A 16,345-nucleotide genomic window follows, 5' to 3' on the forward strand; every position below is an offset into this window, starting at 1 on the left:
CAGTTTGTCATTAAAATGTTAGTATTTGTGAAAACTCCAGATTAGCATTTCTGTTTTATAATTTTCAGTTGGAAGTTTTCACCAAGATTGAGTTGATTTTTTCACTTTTATGCCAGCCCACGTTTGTTACAGAATAGCATCCAGAGTGCTACTCTGCCATTGCAGGATAGTTAGAGTGCAGTTACTGATGCGTCTCTAATCATGGAAATATATTTTAGCTGGCTAATTTAGAGTGAACGTAGGTAAGGGTAGGAGCGCAGCAACACATAGCTTGTTGCTGTTAGAGTTCTGCTGTGGCAAGCCTTTGTAACACATGTTGCTATGTATAAGGCAGCTCAAACCTTCCTACAAGGAGCTGCAGTTGCACTTCAGTGCAAGGAAAGGCAAAACCGGTCGGCTGTGGGTCTTTGATTATAAAGATATATATCATCATTGAAATCAGCTGATTTGGCAGACATATGATCAAGTCCTGTGTCTGATTTGGAGCACATATGAACTACCTAGGCCATCTGGTAATGTAAATCTAGTGGAACTGCAGCTTAATGTCTGGTTATTATAAAAACTTTCCTTAATGCCTGGCAGATTTACAACTCTGTAATACTAGAGGGAACCACAAGGTGGTAGTCAAAGTTAGTAACTTACTTAAAAACCCGCTAGCGCTCTTGACATACTAGCTTGTGATGTGTTCATTGAAAATTTCAGTGAATAAATTGATTTTTAAGAGCTAAAATAGCTGCATACCTCACTAACAAGCATATACACAATACATAATCTTACCTTATACATTTTTATATACAGAATTACCATCAAGCAATATTCTTAGAACCAGTTTTCTTTCAAGGGAGTATTAGCAAAGGAATGCTGCACTAAGTTGCTAAGTTAAACTAAAAATAGGAATTTCATACAAACAGTAAAAAAATTGCTTTTGTAATTTTGTGAATGTTATAAGAGCTTCCAGAAGGTCTAGGTGAAGGAATCCATGACATTCTTATTCATATTGGGAGTGAAAAGCAAAATGAATATGCTAACCTGTGATCAATATTTTCATATATTACTTCAAGGTGAAAAGTAAGAAAGTTGTTCCAGATAAGCCTGAATTATCTGCAGGTATCTCTGGTATTTCAGCTGTGCCTGAAAGGTAAATATCTTTGCAGCATTTTTTATTTGCTTTTAATTGTCTTTTCTGCTGTTAAGTAAGACCAGCTATTTCCCTCTTTTCTACACAGTACCTTAAAAGATGGATGGGGAAGGGGGGAGCAGCAGAGGTCAAAGAGCTGGTGTGGGAAGATAATACAGCCAGCAGCTATATGGAATCATAGCTGAGGCTTTGCAAGTATGTAAGGATAGGCTGGAAGAAAAATAGCCACTTATTTCAGCAGGAGGTTAAACTGTGGGAAACAGCAGTGGATGTTAATGCTGAGTTTTGGATAAGCATTAACTCCATTGCATTAACTCTCTTCAAAACAGGAATGTACAACCATAATGGATTAACTGATGGCAGCACAGCAGAGGAGCCTGTTGCGCTGCCAGGAGGAGGTCTGGTAGTCAGCATGAAGAAATAATTCTTGGCCTGATCCATCCTAAATGAGACAGTTTGAAACAGGTTTATCTGTAAGCAGAAGCCAGCCAGCCCTTGCTCTGACCAAGGGACCAAAAGCAGTACATTTCCTAAGCAAGTATTCCCTCTTCTGCCAGTGTTTTGGGAAGAATATTGAGCGAAGTCTTAGGTTTGCATTTTTCACAGAATAGGCAGTAATATCACTTTTAACCATTTTGCTGAGGTCAAGTAGAAGGTTCTCTAGGTGGGGCTAGGAGAGTATTAGGGTAGGGAGAAGTATCATAAATTCTTGCTGTCTTCTTATATTCTTGCCTAGGTATCTGCTTTTGGCCACTCTCAGACATAAGCTAGGTGAACTAGGTGGATGTTTAGTCTGACTCATTACTGCTTTATGATAAGAAAGAGAGGAAATACGACTGTGATGGGATAAACACTTTTTTGTCTTTACTGATTTATACCTAAAAAATTAAAAACCTTGACCTGTCTTCTGTCTTCCTGCTCTCAAATAGCTCCCTTACTTTACTCTTTTCTTGGAAAGAGGTATGTGACTGGTAAGATTACTGGTAATCTTACAGTAGTAAGATGATAGTACCACAAATATCTAGCAAATTGAGATTGATTCATTCATTTAATCAGATGTATATTTTAAAGCTCCAATTAGAAACTTGTGTTGAGTCTTTTTTGATTTCTTATTTATCAAAACACCTAAAAAATGGTCAGAATGTAGGTGTTAACAATAGCAACTTTAACTCCCTGTAGATATTTTTTTTCAAATGAGATACAATAGACATTTGTGTCTTCAAAAAGAAGAACACAGCAGAAGTAGGGAACACAGCTCACGATGTTGCTGTTTGCTATATGAATAAGCAATGAAAGGGCAAACAATTCACTGGAGTAAAAAAAATCTCTTTTGAGTTCCTTTGACACAAAGATGCAAAAAAGAACACAAATCCAACTTCACTTTTTCATCCTTGAAGTTCATTTTATAAAATCCATGATATTGTGCGTAGAAATATAAATTACTCAGCAAGTTTGTCAGAATTTCACAATGGAGTTTTATGAGTGCATCAGTAACTAAATAATGTAGTGCCTTTGGGCAAACAAAACTCACACCAGTATGAAGAACTGTTTTTACCATTGTCAGTGTACATAACTAAATACCAAATGTCCATATGATACTCTGGAAAATATATAATTTTTAAAATCCCTCAAAATAAAAGGTAAAGTCTAGTGATACTGTATAAACAGGGAAGAAATGAGTTCATGATCCCCTCTCCAAAATGACATGTAGACAGAGAAGGAATGCTTGTTTGTTCCTTCTCCTGCAAAGTCTGAAGCACACAGAAAACAATGGAGAACAGTTAATGTTCACAGCAGCAGCATCTTATTTTCCCTAGAATGAGACAGAAACAGTACCCTTGTGAAAGATAAGCTGTTCAATAAAATACCTGAGGGAACTGAAAGAAATGTAAAGGCTGGATTTTTATTTTTATTGCAGGGGGTGGGGGGGACGTGGGCAGGGGGGGATGTCCTTGCAGGGTCAGGCCCTAAGCACAAATGTATGTGTGTATGTATGTGTATGGTATGACTAAACAGCTTTTTGACAACATTTTCTGTTCTCTTTTCTGCTTGCTTTTACTGAGGAGGACAAAAATATGTATACATATGTTGAGGAACAAGGTATCCAAAAAAAGTAGCTTACACTATTGTTTTTCTCTTGTTTGTGGGTGTGACTAGATTAAAGGTCACAACAAGCTGAATTGGTTGACTCTTCCGTTAACAATTTTGATCTTCCAGGGAGAATCTGGAGACTATTTTCCATGACATGAAAGAAGAGTGTCATCGGATATGTATGCTAGCCAAAGAACAAACAGACCAACTGAGTAAATTTAAGATAAAGCCAGAACCTGAAACTGGTAATATCATACTTAAGCTCTTATTGTGATTCAACTGTTTGAAAGCTTTGCTTTATATTTGAAAATACTGTAAATTACACATACATAGAAGTACTTCCACTGTTTACCATCTGCCTTTTTCAAGTCTGTTCACATGGTGCTCAGTATTTCACCAAGAAAATGCACCGCCAGTTTTGGCATTCTATGACGAATGCTCCAAATCACATGCTATAAAAGACAGTCATCACATCAATGGCTCTTGTAATTGTTTTGTCCCTTGGAGTGAGAGGCAAGCACTTACTACATGTGATATCCCATCATACTGTGTGAATGACAGCACTTGCTTGCTTTTAATTTAGCTGTCAGTTCAAAAGATGTCTGTTATGAATGTCTCTAGACCCATATCTGTTAGAGGAAAACTGCCGGACTGAGGAGAGTCAGAGAACTTATTTTCTAGACTTCCTTGTGCAGACTTTTGAATACTGTTTTGTTATATGGGACAAAAGCTTAATCCAACACTTCCTGAAAACAAAAGAAAGGTTTGATTTTTATTGCAACTGGAAGAGATCCTGAATGTCCAGTTCTACTTACATTTAATATAATGTAAGCTACTGTGGGTATTCCCTATTAGTTTTTCTTAACATTAGGATCAGACTCAAGTGATTTCAAAAAACACCTGCCAGATTTATATAGTTGAAGCAAAGGATACTGATGTCAGCACTCACTTCTAATTTAGGTTATACCATTAGTGAAGGTTTGTTACATGAAGTGCTAATATGTCGCTTGTGGCTTTGAATTGCTATGTCTGAACTCTGTTGTTATATTCTGATTGTACACTACTAAACTTGATTAGTTAGGGGTTTAGGTGGGAATTTTGGAGGATGCGTGCTTGGCAACTTATTTCAGAATGGATTTTTTTTCCTTAAATAAGCGCCTAACTCAACTGTGTTAAAAGCTATACATTATAACAGATTTAATCTGCTTGATTTCTGTTACTTCTTTACTACAATATCTGAGTGATGTCAGAAGGCTGCTGTACAGTAAATCTGTACTGAAGTTATTCTCTCACCTGATTAGGAGTAACCATGTATATTATTACAATTTTTCATAATACAGTGCTGAAAATGAAAGGGACAAAACAAAAGGAAAATATGGTCCCACTTCTCAAATGTTATTCAGTTTAAATATTTACGTAATTTGGAAACCAGTGGGAGTTTGGTACCTGAATACCTTCTAAAATTGTGTTCATGGTACCTAGCATGTTCTTGGCACCATGTGAAACGGTGTTGGTTCCAGCTTCTGTTTCTGCCAGAACACTTCAGTAAATATATGCATGTATGTGTTAAGAGTTTGGGACAACATAATTTTCAATAAAATGAAAATGTTTATAGCTATAAGCCAAAGAGAAATAGGATTATTAGAACAGAATTATTTCCTTTTATTTCTATTCTGGCAGGTTTGGTGTCAAAGCTAGTGTTTGTGAAAGAGAGCTATGCCTCAAACTGCTTTCAAAGAGAAAAAATAAAGGTTAAAAAGCCAATAAGGAAGATCAAAAGCCTCTCAGGAAAAATACCCCAATACCACACCTTCAGTAACTATACTTCAGTGGACTGTTTAATGTTTTCTTCATTCTTTCTTCACAGAAATACAGTTTTCCATGCCGATACAGTGTACTGATAAAACTGATGAACAAGCAGAAGAGCTTTTTAAGCCTCGGGTTATAAAGGATATAAATAGAGGTGCATCATGCATCACATCTATCACACCAAGAGGAGTGGGCCAAGATGAGGACAACAACTCTGTAGAATCACTTTCTAAATTTAATGTCAAGTTTCCACCTACAGACAATGACTCTGCTTTCTTGCAGAGCACTCAGGAAAAACCAACAGTTCCTTGTACTGGTATAGCTGAAAACATGCTTCAAGATCATCATTTTAACCTGGAGTACAGAGACCATGCTGTTAACCTCAGTAAATTGGAACCTAACTCATTTGAAGCTCGTGGAGTTGATCTCATGACCTCAGCTTTACAAAGCTTAACTACTGTTGACAGAACAAATGCCCCAGATCATGCAAACATGCCCATAGAAAATACCCATGACAAAATGTGTTTAAAAACAACAGACACTGGTTTCACTTTCGTACCTAAGCACACAAACCAGGGTGTACCTGAAGTAATCTTTTCTTCTTTAGAAGCTGCTGGGACAACCATCAGAGGTCCTCATCAGGTATCTTTCTATAAATACTGTACATTTCAAAAAATGATAATGATTCAGACAATCACTTTGCAAAAATCTTTGAGATAGGTTTAATATATTCCATGAGTATCTCATCAGTCTTTTTTTAAGACAGTCTCTCCTGTGAGTTCTTCTTCCTGATACTGAAGTATGTGCACAAGGCACTTTTCCAGTGAAAGGGCAGGAATTTAAGCACTCGATATGCTTGCACACAATATTCATTATGTTTAAATATTAATTGCTTCTGTGTCTATTTCAAAGCTGTCATTAATCGTAAGTTGCCCCCTAGATTGCTTGCTTTCTACCCTTGATCTCAGTTGAATGTGTCACATAATTGTTTCAATTGTTTTTAATGTACAGCAGGGAATATGACAAATGGACTAATTAAAAAGCTGAACAGATAAATACTTTCCTGAGGAAGAATTATCTACTTTTTATCTCAATCTGAGGTATAAATAGCACCCTATTCCTCCCCTCTAAGAAAACTTAAAATTTTTTGTTCATAGTTTATGCAGTCAAGAAGGAAAGCATATTTATTTTTTCAGATTAAGGGAAGTTCACTAAAATACTGTGGTTTAGGTTTCTGTAGGTACTTTGGCCTTGGATTTCACTTACAGCTACTTAAGTCCATGGGAGTTTCTGAAAGCAAGGCCCAGATGCAGAAAAACATTTCAGCAGGTTCTGATAATCAGGTCTCTGAATACTTTGTTTCTTTTGTGTAACAGCCTGTCCTAACCGAAATTGCTGGCAAAAGCAATGCACCTTTATAGACTGATTTTTTTCACATTTCTGTGGCTTTTCTCACACCTTACGAGAGGACAGCTTTTCAAGGAAAAGCGAATAGTGATATTTAGGAAATCTGTGAGGGTGGATTTGGTGTATTTTTACTGTTTACATTGATGTACCTTTGTGATCTTTGCTAATGGCAAGGTGCATGCAGCCAAAGAGCTTTACCTCTCAATTTGGCCACTGTATGTATGACATGCAAAACTAGCATTTGGGAAATGGCTGTAGACATGATAGCTTTGATGTTTCTTCTCCTAAAATGCACCCAGTCTAGTTTAATTTTCTATTGTAAACCAATTTTGATGAAAAGTTTAAAGCATGAGAAGTTTGTTGTTCTTCATCACTGTATTTTAAACTATAAGCATGATTTTTTAAAATATATTTTAAGTATCTATTTGTAATGTAGGAGATCTCAATTCTATACCAAGTTACTAATCACAGTTTTTGTTGTGCTTTATTTTTCATTGGGTCCTCAGTTGAAGTTGTGACTGAGCTAAACAAATTAAACCATTTATTTTATCACTGGTAGAATTCCTGTGGAGCTGTGAAGCATTCACTCCATTGGTTGTTACTATCCTCTTTTTCTGTATTCCCTCTCCAGCTTGTTCTTTTAATAGTTAGGCTGTGTATTCATTTTTCAATAGATGGCACCCTGCATTGTATATTACAGCAAGTGAAACAGCTGGTATGTGATTATAAATTGATAGGGGAGTATGCAGCTTAAAAAGTAGAGAAGAATTGTGGTTGAATAGCAATTGGTTTGATCATTGGTATTTCTGCAAAATAAGGAAATTAATTTGGAGCCACCATTTAAAATATAAATGATCTACTTTGTGGAGAAGAATGCTAACTAATGCTAACACTTGGAGAAAAGAAAGCTCATGGTGAACTGTTTCAGTATTTGTGAGTCATATCTACAATATCACTGTAGAACACACAGGACGTTGATTAAAATGTTCTATCTTATCCAAAAGCTTGTTTGAAAGATGCCAATATTACTTTAGAATCCATTAAATATACATCTGTGTATATCAATATACATAAACATTCATCACCTTTATTCAGCTGCCTTCAAAAGAGGTTTTTAAGTATTTTTCCCAATGAATTGGACACAGGTTTATAGTTTTTTCTGACTTAATTGTGCTAAAGATTTGATTCACAGATAATGTATATGTAGGTTAAAATACTAATTTTTTTTTAAACTTACTTGCATACATGGCCTTTTGACTGCATTAACTTCAGCAAAATTTATGCTTAAACTTGTTCTTAGTATTTTTACCACCTTTCTAAGGAGTAGTTACGCTGCTTATGGCTCACATCATCCCTGCCACTGGTAAAGCTCTGATAGGGAGGAATTATATACCTGATTTTTTTTTTCCTAGTGTAGATAAAACTTTCAAGTATTTACTACATATGTTAACTTATAAAATGGAAAACCCCATAAATGCAATAGATTTGGCAACAGTAAGTTCTTGGAACTGCTCTCAGTTGCTGTAATAAATTTAGCTCTTTCCTTCTATGTGGATACTAAATGTGAAAACTCAGTACTGTTTTCTTAGGATGTAACTTTTTTAAAAAACATGTGACTGAAAAGAGCAGCAGATTAAAATAAACATGGATATTAGTGGACTTAGGATTTTACAGACTACGTTTAATGAAGGCTTGCATATAGATGCATGTGTTTATCAGTATTCACAGTTTGAGGGGGTTGTTTCCACCAAAAATATTTCTAAGAATGTTCATGATTTTAAAAGCAAATTATAGTCTATTGATCTTAATCTGAATATTAATGTTTTGGAAATGGAACATGTGCTTAAATATACCCTATTCTGACATGTTAAGAACGTACTCTAACACTCAGAGAAAGAAATGGAAGTTAAGTGCCTGCCTCAGTGGGTTGCTGTATGAGAACCTCCCCTTGTGCTTCCAATATTAGAAATCTTACCATGTCCTTTGTGGGGTTTTTACAATACTATTTTATGTTTTTGCAAATGGTGCTTTACATCATAGGGTATTAGAAACAAGTAATTCTAAACACATTTCTGTAGGGATGTTTTAAGTGTGTCAGTGTCTAGATAGATTTAATATGCAATTTACACCAGCAACATACAATAAGTAGACTCTTTGAGCTGAAAAAAGTGGTGTGATTGCACTTAATTACTAATTAGTCAATTTAATTATATGGATTGCTGACCATAATGAAAGACAGTAAATCTGCTATTGCTATCTGATAAGCTAAACACTGTTTAAATAGGGAATGGGCAGTAAATTGACTCCAGGAAGTTTAGCTGGTTTAAAAAGAAGGTTTAACCACTACGAAAAGCAGGTTAGTTGTACAGTGAGTTACCGTGGGAGGAATAAACAATAGATTCTAACTATTTGGCATGATTAAATTTGAATAAGAGCTGAAAATTAAAACTCTTGGGTAAGTATCAATAGCAAGAAATTTAAAACTTCCTAAGAAACTACTTTCTAAAGTATTCTTGCTTGCCTTTCCATGTGTGAGTGAAGCAAGAGAGGAGAAAACTGAGCCAAAAAAACTGTGGGACGTTCTTCTCTTCTAGGTTCCATCCCCACATAGAGCTTATACCAGCTTGCTGCCATTCTGTCTACTTCGCAGTCACAGCAGTATGCATTTAGTTTTCAATTTACTCAAAACCTAATTGTCCTGGCCATGTAAAATAACCATGTATTTATCTTGTGTTGCTAATACTAAAGTAATAAAATTTAATTTTTAACTTTACTTTGAAAACTGATAAAGACGTTTTCATTCCTTGTTTGTATGATGTTAAATAATTAGCATATGCTCTGATTTGAAGTATGTATCAGGCTGATGTCCCTTGAACTCCAATGTCAGGTAAACAGACTTGCTGGCTTTAACTAGTTCAGGGACCAAGAGCAGTATAGCTGCTGAACCAAATTTAGCATAGTTTACAGAATTGCCTGAATACATGGATAGATATTCAGATGGTCCATTACGATTAATGCTGTCATAGCAGAAGGAATCCCAAAACAGATTTTTTGAGACACATTTACACTAGAAGGCAGTCAGAGCAAATAAGTATCTTAAATCATATGACATTGCTCTAGTCATTTTGTAAGTAAACTGAAAACTAGTTATGTGTCAATACGAATATAAATAAAATATTATTCATATTAACTCTGTACAAGAAACATTTTATTCTAAGGTACAAATGCATTTTCTCATTTCTGTTAAATGATTATTATGTACTATGACTTCTACAGTAAAATACTGAAATGCAAAGTTAAAGGAAAGCTTTAAAACATATCTGACTGATACTACAGACTTTTGCTCATAGCAATATTTATCGTTAACAAATACCAAGGCATTTAAAGTGTTAGCAAGGATAGTATGTTTATAGAACTTAAAAAAATTGAAGTCCTATCCTGCTTTTCTTAAGTGAGAACTCTCTAGTTAGTGTCTCTGGCCAGGCAGGTGTAAAGGACATCTAGTTTTAAGAGGCAGGTATTCTTTTGTATAAATATAAACCACAGCAATAATAATTTTCTGTTTCTTTTAGCTCATTTGGCAGCCACAAGACAATGATTTGCTGGCACAAGCTTATACAGACTCTGAACTGAATCAGTGTGGAATATGTGAATTCTGTCGAGAAGTTTTCCCACCATCTATAACATCTAAGGAAGATTTTCTTCGGCATCTGAATTCCCACTTTAAAGTACAGTCTTAATGTATGAGAATTCAATAGTTCATTGGTTTTGCACAATTTGATTTTTTTATTCAATATATATGCTAAGAATTTAACAATTAAGATTTCTTGTAACAAGAATTCATGACTGAAATTGTCAGATAAGCACATTTTTAATTGTCTTTGACAAGGTAAAATGAAACTGTAAGTCACTCAGTACTGTAATTCACATTATTGCTTGTTATGCTTCAATATTACCTTTGAGAGTGATGTTAAACACCTTTCTTTTTCTTTTTCTTTTTTCTTTGCAATTAATCATTGCCTGAATAGGCCCAAAGTCATGATTATATTTATGAGTGTAGACCTGCAGGATTAACGCCTTAATCTGGCTGGGAAAATTGGTGTAATGCTAGGATGTTTTTTCTCAGTACCTAGCGGTATGATTATGTTCTCCTTGAAGTAAACAGGAAGAGAAGGACGCTCTCATTTTTCATTTCTGTTACAAAATTTCCAAATTTAACTTACAATAGTGAACCTCTTAATTCAGATTCTTGTAAAATCATCACAGTAACTGAATTGCCAGGTGTGCCAAAATTAGGACAGGCTTGTTCATGAGTGACATAAATGGTTGACTTTCCCAGATGAACTGTTTACTAGAGAGAGTAAGGAAAGACAGCACCTAAGTGACCCTTTTGCCAAAATGTAATGATGGCCATGTTTTGGATATCTGTTATGTGTTATTAAAAAGTCATGACTTTGTTCTTATACCTTTCTAGCATTAATAATCGTTAAAAATACTTTCATGGAAAAGGTTATATTAGTATGAAGGATATAGTGAGAAAAGGTTAAACTTTCCCTAAAATTAAGAATACCAAAGATTATTTACCTTTCCTTCTGGTCTGCTATGAAGGATTGCTCAAGTCTGTTACAGCCTAGAAAGGAAAGGGGAAAAACCAATCACCCAAATCTCAGTGGCTTCATTTTTAACCTGGATATACTCAGTGGCTTTCTCAGTGCAATTTAAATTTGTGTTTAGTTGAAACATTGCATTCTGATAATTTTCTGGATTCATTGGAATCAAATTAAAAAGTGGGGGTTCTTACTAGGCAAATTAATGAGAAAGGGTGACTTGGCGCTTTTTATATTTGAATTTGATAATTAGCATTAATATTTTCATAGCAGCAAAGCACAGGTTTCTCTTTTTAAAGATTTGTTTGCAGTTGAGCAATCTCTGGAAGAATTAACACCTGTATTTTTTTAGAAATTGATTTTTCTGCCATTATTTTCTCTATTTTAAATATCTCATGTTTTTGACTGCCTGTCAACAGAGTGTGCTGTAATAAACAGCAGTGTACACTGCATGTCTGCTTTATGACCTGGAGAAAGAGTTTGTTACTATTAACAGCTCTAAACCCCCGCCGGTACCCAGCGCTGAGGAGGATGCGTGCATCCCTGGACTCGCAGTACAGGCGTGTGAAGTACCTCCCCAGAGAGCACGGCTGGGGGTGGTTCCTGGGAGAGGCAGAAGTTCCAGGATTGGGAGGAGAGAAGGGGATTCGCACATCTCCAGCCAGCCCGACACAAAACCGATTTGTCCTCTCAACCGTGAAATTCGAGCTCAGGAGCTCACGTTATTAAGAGCTAACAAACTGCGAATCACCTTTAAAGAAAATGAAGTCATCTGTCCCTCCCCTCCCCGTGCAGGGACGTGTTTTCCCCAGGAGCAATTCTGCGGGCAGAGCAGGGACCCTGTGCCAGCCCGACCCCGCAATGGGGCACGGCTCTTTGTGGCTGGAGCCAGCCTGGTGGCCCCGCGGAGCTGCGGCCGCCCCTGCAGCCGGGGTGGGGGGGGGGGCGGCGGGGGGACGCGCTTATCCAAAGCCTTGACCAGCAGAACCCATCCATCTCCCACTATGAGAGCTCCATCCTAGCGCGGCGTCTTGGGAAGCTGTTTAATTCTGCGCGCTGTTGCTGCCTGAGGGCGTGCAGATGAGCTCACCGGTGAGACCACTTCGAGGGGCACCGGTCTGGTTTAAAAATAAGTAAATAAATCTCATGCTAAGCAGTTGCGAGCGACCTGAAGTGGGAGGTGAGTGCGGTCCCTGAGTGGGCCCCGCTCATACAGCTTTCCTGGAGGAGGCTGCTGCTGCCAGCAGGGACATCTGCTTTATCGCACTCACCAGAGGAGGCTCGGTGTTCCTCCGCTCCCCCTTCCACACGAGCTCCACTCAGCAGAGGAGGATGAATCCAAAGGGGAAGGGGGATTTCATTAAAAATAATAATAAATCTGGAGGAAGGAGGTGGAACTTGGAAGAAGGCGCAGCAGACCCGCGCCAAGGTGCACTACCGGCCTCCGCCACCGCCGGGGCCCGCGGGCCGCCCCCGGAGCCCAGCGCGCCCGTAGGGGCTGCCAGGCCGTGCGCGGGGGGACGGTGCGCGGCGCCCGGAGCCCCGTGCCGGCGGCAGCGCTAGTCCTGCCCCCAAAGCGAGGAAGCAAACCGCTGTCCTGCCTGGTCGGGGGGGTGTGCAGCCCGCAGCCTGCTGCGAGGGCTCGGTGCCGGCGGCCGGGTAGAACACATGTAGCTCCTCTGCCTCCCCGGCTAACTCGACAGCTGCTGGTAGCTCCAGTAATTAGACTGTCAGTGCTTGTTAGAGGAGAGGAAAATGCTCCTATGACAGATTCCGCGAGTCCTCTGTTTTTTAAGATCTCACAGAAATCACCAGAGCATTAACTGAGATCTCTTATTTCTCTGGAAATAAGCAGGGAAGAAGTTCCCCCTGCCACCTCGCACTCCAATCAGAGCTCTCTTCCGACTCCCATCAAACACGGTGAATTCACCCTGAGGAGGCTCAGGAGAAGTTACCTTCCTTCCCTGCCTGCCCAAGCGGAAGAGAGAGCTTCCCGGCCGTATGAACGTACTTTTAAACCCCCCTCCTCATATTGCTGAATTTAACTAAACAGGTAACTCAATAGAAATGCAGACTTTTCTCCATTAAGTGAGCGGAGGAGTCGCTCCACACACGATCCTTACTCATTCGAAATAATGTTAATTCAGAGGATGCTCAAGGAGGGCTGTTCCCCCTTACGAACAAAAGCACCGGAGGATCAAGCCGAGATGCTCCTACCCCCCACCCATGGTTCACTCAGCAGATGAGACTCAGAGGCGGCGATTTCTTTTCCTCCCTACCGTACATTCCCCTTTCCCCCGCAATCATACAAGGTTAACTCAACAGAGGAGTCTCAATCCAAATGGCAACTGGGATTGCATTTAAAAAAAAAAAAAAAACTGAAGGAAGGGGGAGAAAAAAATCAGAAATAGGGAAAGAAAAGAGAAAAAGCAGCAGGCTGATTACGAGGTGTCAAAACTGCCAGGAGCAAGAAGGTGATAGCAATCAGGGGTGAGAAGAGTGCGCCATTCGTGCGGGGCAGCTAATTATCCGTCTCATTTGAGAAGAGCAGCATTCGAGGCAGCAGCGTTCGCCTGCTGAACGGTGACAGATTGGCGCGGAGGAGAGGGGAGGTGTTAAAACAATGGAGCCGGGCTTGCGAGCGCTGCTGCATGCTAATCAGCCCGGCCTCCTTCCTTCCTTCCTTCCTTCCTTCCTTCCTTCCTTCCTTCCTTCCCTCCTTCCCTCCCTCCGCCTGCCTGCCGCGATCCCTCCTTCTCCCTGTCCGCACGGCAACCCAGCATCACCGGGCCCCTGCGCAGCACCCGTACCGCACCCGGCATAGGTGGTGACCCGGGGGAGTCCCGGCGGGACCGCGGGCGGGGCAGGCGGCACCCGGCGGGATCTGGCAGGCTGATGGATATCGGTGGTAGATTGCAGACCTCGCCCTCGGTGCCCAGGCTGCCAGGAGCCCGTCAGTATGTGTCCCCACAACGGGCAGATGCGAGGAGCAACTCGTACGAGCCCTGTGGGTGCCTTACACCGATACCCAGGCTCCCTCTTCCCCGCACGGGGCCAGGCGCCCGCCGGCAGCGCAGCCGTGGTGCCCAGCAAGAGACGCCCTCCCGCAGAAGCCCCAGAGCAGGCCCGCAAAGGTGCGGGAGACACAGAGCTGTGCCAATTACTGATGGACTCCGGGGGCTCCGTTGCCCTCTTAGCTCTCCACAGTCACTGGAGTCCCGAACGCTAAACGTGTTGTAAGCAAGTTGTACGGCCCCTGTTCCGACGCCGCCTTTTGCCTCTCGGATTGCTTAGTCTTGCAAGCCTGAATGACCGCCTACCCAGTTTGCACCCTGTGAAGAGGGACAAAAAGGACTGGCCTTCCCGCGGACCAGCAACAACCGTTCCCGTTTATAAACAGTGCGACAGGGTCTGCAGAGAAAGGAGAAATGCTTTGGCGGGATTGCTTTGGCCCTGGCTTTCCCAGCAAGTCCCCTGCGCTCTGCAGGACTCGCAGGGCAAACCCTAGCGCTGGAGCATTAGCAGCCCAGCTACAGCCAGTGCTCCGCTCTGCCAGGGAGAAGCAGAGGAATGAGCATTGGAATGTTTACTCTCCAATATTTCTCAGCTTCCATTCCATCCTGCCCTGAAAGATTTCTGATTACTATACACTTCAAAATAGTATTTATTACAGATTTACATAATCTGTATGTTTTATGTTAAGGGAATAACACATTGATGCTGTACCACTGAAAGGAGTTAATCTAAACTATGTAGTGTCTGCTATAACAGAGTTCCAACTAAAACATATCCTTGTTTCCTGGCACTGACAAGTAACACATATCCAGAAGGATGCTGCCCAGCACATTAGGTAAGCTGCCAGGTGAAGCCATTGCTCGACTCCTGAACCTTCACTGGGTTATAGATCAGCGCCCGGCAAAACTAAATGATACGCATCTCTATGTAACCTCCCATGTAATTTCACGAGTGTTATTTCAAATAGCATGTGCCTGTTTTACGACAGGATTCATGTGGGTAAGCAAACACTGAAAGGGATTAAAGTGCTTTAGGCCTGAGGTAAGCAGCATGATATCAGGTTGAATGCTATTTAAAACAGATTTGCGTGTATGGCTGGGCGGTAGTAATAGCATTTAAATTTTGTTATACTAAGTCTGTCGTTGAGTGTACTTGATGAGATTGTCCATGAGCATACAGATGGTGAGATTTTCATGCTTCTGTGGCATACTGACATCTCAGGCTGTAAAAATAAATTCCCAGATCACTGCAATACCTAAGAACTAGAAAAATGCAGTCCACCTTAACGCTCAACATTCGAGTGTGCTTTACATTTTAAGAGTTTTTATAGCACTAGATACACAAGTTTGTGCAAATCGGCAATGCTGATTTAATGGATTTACAATATAAAGCAAAATTCAATATAACCTCTGTGCCCTTTTTAAAGATTTTTTTCTGTGCTTCTGAATTTAGAAATATGGGGGTGAAGATAAAAACTTGCCTTTCTTTGCTATTATCTGTAATGATTTTTTGAACTGTACATAGGGATGAGAAGAGGAACTGACTTTTCATTAGGTCAAGTTTACTCTTCATTAAAAGATTCCTGAATTATTTCTTGATTTCACATGATTTTCCAAACTGGTAACAAATTATTATATCTATTTTGATTATTTATGCTGCACTGAAAAGGTATTTGCGCCAAAGACGAATGCTGAGATATTTTCTCGAAGACAATTATCTTTTTTTTCCTGCCTAAGCTATAATGTGGACTGATCCGTGCATCAGCCTGCTCAGCCTGGAAACCAACACTGATATTGCCCACAGATAGCTTGGGCAGGGCACCCCTATCGGTTAGTGCCTGGGCGCAGACCAGGTGCTGTGCTTTTCAAGGACTCTAAGCTGACCGAATTACAAATTTAAAATAGATATATATAGCAGGGTGATATGGTGAAAATGAGCTAAAAGAAAAACATTTTGCAGAGACAAGTACATACTTTAAAAAGGTTTAAAATATTCAATTGGTGAAAAAATAACTACTTGTAAAAACGTGTGTATTTTCATTATGCTTAATTTGCCATTCAAAACAAGTTTTTCTTAGTAAGCTCTATTGTTTCTATCTGTTTTGTGAAATGTAATACGTGTGAGACAGAAAGCAGACTCGGAATGTGAATGAGTCTTGTTTTCTCTTTCTCTTTCTTTCCATAGTTTTTAAAATACAACCTTATTCATATTCACAGGCATCTTTAAGTCGAGAAAAGGATTAATGGAAGTGGCATGACATTCCTGAGGTCATGAACTG

The 16,345-nt window shown here is 39.7% G+C and overlaps 1 protein-coding gene across 4 annotated transcripts in view; it reads left to right on the plus strand.

Annotated features, from left to right (window-relative positions):
• Nucleotides 1-11,515, plus strand: part of TANK (TRAF family member associated NFKB activator) — a 29,783-nt gene extending 18,268 nt beyond the window's left edge. For all 4 annotated transcript variants that reach the window (XM_037397648.1, XM_037397647.1, XM_037397649.1 and 1 more), the window contains 4 exons: nucleotides 1,062-1,138; nucleotides 3,356-3,474; nucleotides 5,097-5,680; nucleotides 10,018-11,515. In XM_037397648.1, coding sequence (XP_037253545.1) covers nucleotides 1,062-1,138; nucleotides 3,356-3,474; nucleotides 5,097-5,680; nucleotides 10,018-10,185 — 948 coding nt within the window. In that variant the 3' untranslated portion in view covers nucleotides 10,186-11,515. The remainder of the gene's footprint in view (nucleotides 1-1,061; nucleotides 1,139-3,355; nucleotides 3,475-5,096; nucleotides 5,681-10,017) is intronic.
• Nucleotides 11,516-16,345: the final 4,830 nt, after the last annotated feature.

The sequence above is a fragment of the Falco rusticolus genome, chromosome 8, assembly GCF_015220075.1.
Source record: "Falco rusticolus isolate bFalRus1 chromosome 8, bFalRus1.pri, whole genome shotgun sequence".
Classification (NCBI taxonomy): domain Eukaryota; kingdom Metazoa; phylum Chordata; class Aves; order Falconiformes; family Falconidae; genus Falco; species Falco rusticolus.